Source organism: Seriola lalandi, unplaced genomic scaffold, assembly GCF_002814215.2.
Source record: "Seriola lalandi dorsalis isolate HSWRI2012SDOR001 ecotype SW California unplaced genomic scaffold, Sedor1 jcf7180001966614, whole genome shotgun sequence".
Classification (NCBI taxonomy): domain Eukaryota; kingdom Metazoa; phylum Chordata; class Actinopteri; order Carangiformes; family Carangidae; genus Seriola; species Seriola lalandi.
The window spans coordinates 1-2830 of record NW_019437282.1 but is presented as its reverse complement, the minus strand read 5'-3'; the positions used below and the strand labels follow the sequence as shown (position 1 = coordinate 2830).

Here is a 2830-nt window from a genome sequence, read left to right as displayed (position 1 = left end):
TGTTCTCTCCTGTTCTCTAATGTTGTATGCTGTTCTCTGTTCTTCTCTGTTCTCTGTTCTTCTCTGTTCTTCTCTGTTCTCTGCTGTTCTCTGTTCTTCTCTGTTGTTCTCTGTTCTCTGCTGTTCTCTGCTGTTCTCTGTTCTTCTCTGTTGTTCTTTGTTCTCTGCTGTTCTGTTGTTCTCTGCTGTTCTCTGCTGTTCTTTGTTCTCTGCTGTTCTCTGTTCTTCTCTGTTGTTCTCTGTTCTCTGCTGTTCTCTGTTCTCTGCTGTTCTCTGCTGTTCTCTGTTCTTCTCTGTTGTTCTTTGTTCTCTGCTGTTCTGTTGTTCTCTGTTCTGTGTTGTTCTCTGTTCTCTGCTGTTCCTTGCTGTTCTCTGTGACAGAACATTTACCGTGAGAAGGACGTGGATAACTCGGGGACCATGAGTTCCACAGAGATGAGGACGGCTGTGGAGGAAGCTGGTAAAACACAAACACTTGTTTTGTTCCTGCAGCTTCATGTTCTGAACTTTGACCTCTGAGCTTCACGACAGGAAACGACCTTCAGTCTCTGGGGAGCTGTGGTTCAAGTGAAATAGTTAAAGAAATATATATTTATATACGGATCATGTGAACATAGAACAGGACGGTGAGACACGAGGGAAACTGAATCCAACAGGACATGAAGACAACATGGCGGACGGGTCAAGGCTCAGTCCTCCTCCTCTGAACAGATGCACATACACATGTGGTCTGGTTCTGCTGCTGGTCTGGGTTCAGGGTCTGATCAGGTTCTGGTCTCTGTGTGTTTCAGGGTTCAGTCTCAATAATCCTCTTCATCAGGTCCTGGTGGCTCGTTACAGTGAACCAGATCTCACCGTCGACTTTGACAACTTTGTGGGCTGTCTGGTTCGTCTGGAGACCATGTTCAGTGAGTCCTCACAGATTCATCTCCATGATGATGATGATGATGATGATGATGATGATGATGATGATGATGATGGTTTCCTGTCCACAGACACGTTCAACACGTTGGACAAAGACGACTCAGGAACCGTCGAGCTGAACATTATGGAGGTGAGAAGCTTCAGATGTGACGAAGGTCACATGACTGGTGACCTCGCACTAACATGGCTGCTGGTCACATGACTGATGATTATGTATTCAGAGATTAAACTAACGCCCTATTGTGGTTCTCCTGTAGTGGCTGAATGTGTCTCTGCTCTGAAGAACCAGGACCAGGACCAGGACCAGTCTGATCCAGATCCTGGAAAAAGGGACGGAACAAATCTGCCTGAAATATTTTGCATGTGGTGAATGGAGTTTGTTTTTATTCTAATCATGAGGGAGAGGGACGTTAGTGAGGTCATCATCGCCATCGTCATCATCGTCATCATCGTCGTCACACTATGATGTCATATGAGGCGTCACCACAGGTTTAAAGTCTCTGTGTTTAGTTGGTTTTTAACTGTTTATTGTTGTTGTTTACTTTGATAACAAACTGTAACGACCTTGTTAAAAATAATGAATAATAAAGATAATTTATAACAGGATCAATCTGAGATGTTTTTATTTCTTTTAAAACAAAGAAATGTTCAAGATATCCGTTTAAAAGAATGAACCTTCACACTTGAGCCTGCCATCCAATGAGGGGATGCTAGCTGCAGCTGGGGGCGGGGCTTAGAGTAACCTGTACAGCATGTTGTGGCCTCCGCTAGGAGGTGCTGTGAGATCACTATGATGTCATCTCTTTTCATGAGGTCATCGCTGCATGTTCTGGCGGGCGAACTCCTCTGCCCATCTCAGAGCCTCGGTGATGTCATTGCTACTCCCTGTTCCCTTGGCAACCAGCGTTGAGCCCCCGGCGCTCCCCCTGAGGTGACGGCACACCGCAACCGCCCAATCAGAGGCCGGGAGAGACGTTGAGTCCTGAGGAGGGAGAACACAGCCAATCAGAAGCTCCGAACGTGACACATGCCCCTGTGATGTCACTGACAGGTGAGTTTTGATTACCTTGGGAACCTGGCAGGCACACAGAACCTTCCCAGAATGCCTCTGGTGAGCGAGCAGCATCACATGGCTGAGAGGAGAGAAGGAGCTCAGCTGGTTCACCGTCTTCATCACAACCTGAAACATCAGGGCAGGTGGTGATGGCACAGTGATGACATCATACAGTCACCACCTCCATACAATTTCATTTGAATTTTTTCATTTTGCCTCCTGTCTCTCTCTTCTGTTGATTTTTATGTTGCGTCTTGTCTGTTGTCTGTTGTTGTTTACTGTTTACCTGTGTGTTATTGTGACCTTTTGTTTTGGTCTTTGTGTATTTAAACGAGACGTCAGTCGACTCGTAAAAAGTCTCAAATGTAGTTTACAAAAGATCTGAGACAGAAAAATAAAATATCATTAATATCATGAAACGGTTTGTTTGATTTTTCCATGTGGGCGTTAGAACTGAGTTATTTTATTCATATATGTATATATATATACACACACACACACACACATACACACACACACAGTACTGTGTATACATATACAGTCAAGCCCAAAATTATTCATACCCCTGGCAAATTTTGACTTAAAGTTACTTTTATTCAACCAGCAAGTTTTTTTTTGACCGGAAATGACACAGGCTTCTCCCAGAAGATAATAAGACGTCGCTAAAGATGAATGGGCAAAAATACCAGTGGAGACGTGCAAAAAGCTGGTCAGCAATTATAGGACGCGTTTGATTGCTGTAATAGCCAATAAAAGGCTTTTCTATCGATTATTGAGAAGGGTATGAATAATTCCGGGCTTGACTGTATGTGTGTATGTGTGTGTATATATATATATATATATATATATATA

At 43.8% G+C, this 2830-nt stretch overlaps 1 protein-coding gene and 1 long non-coding RNA gene across 2 annotated transcripts; one reads left to right on the top strand and one right to left on the bottom strand.

Moving 5' to 3' along the window:
- The first annotated feature begins 241 nt into the window (after positions 1–241).
- LOC111650206 (calpain-1 catalytic subunit-like) lies at positions 242–1530 on the top strand. Its single transcript, XM_023400051.2, has 4 exons — positions 242–460; positions 792–908; positions 996–1054; positions 1182–1530. The coding sequence occupies exons 1-4, from the start codon at positions 421–423 to the stop codon at positions 1203–1205; spliced, it is 240 nt and encodes a 79-aa protein (XP_023255819.1). The 5' UTR covers positions 242–420; the 3' UTR covers positions 1206–1530.
- Positions 1531–2791, bottom strand: LOC111650199 (uncharacterized). Its single transcript, XR_015436798.1, has 2 exons — positions 1991–2791; positions 1531–1906 (listed from the first exon to the last, which is right to left on the bottom strand). It is a non-coding gene; the product is annotated as an uncharacterized LOC111650199 (long non-coding RNA).
- Positions 2792–2830: the final 39 nt, after the last annotated feature.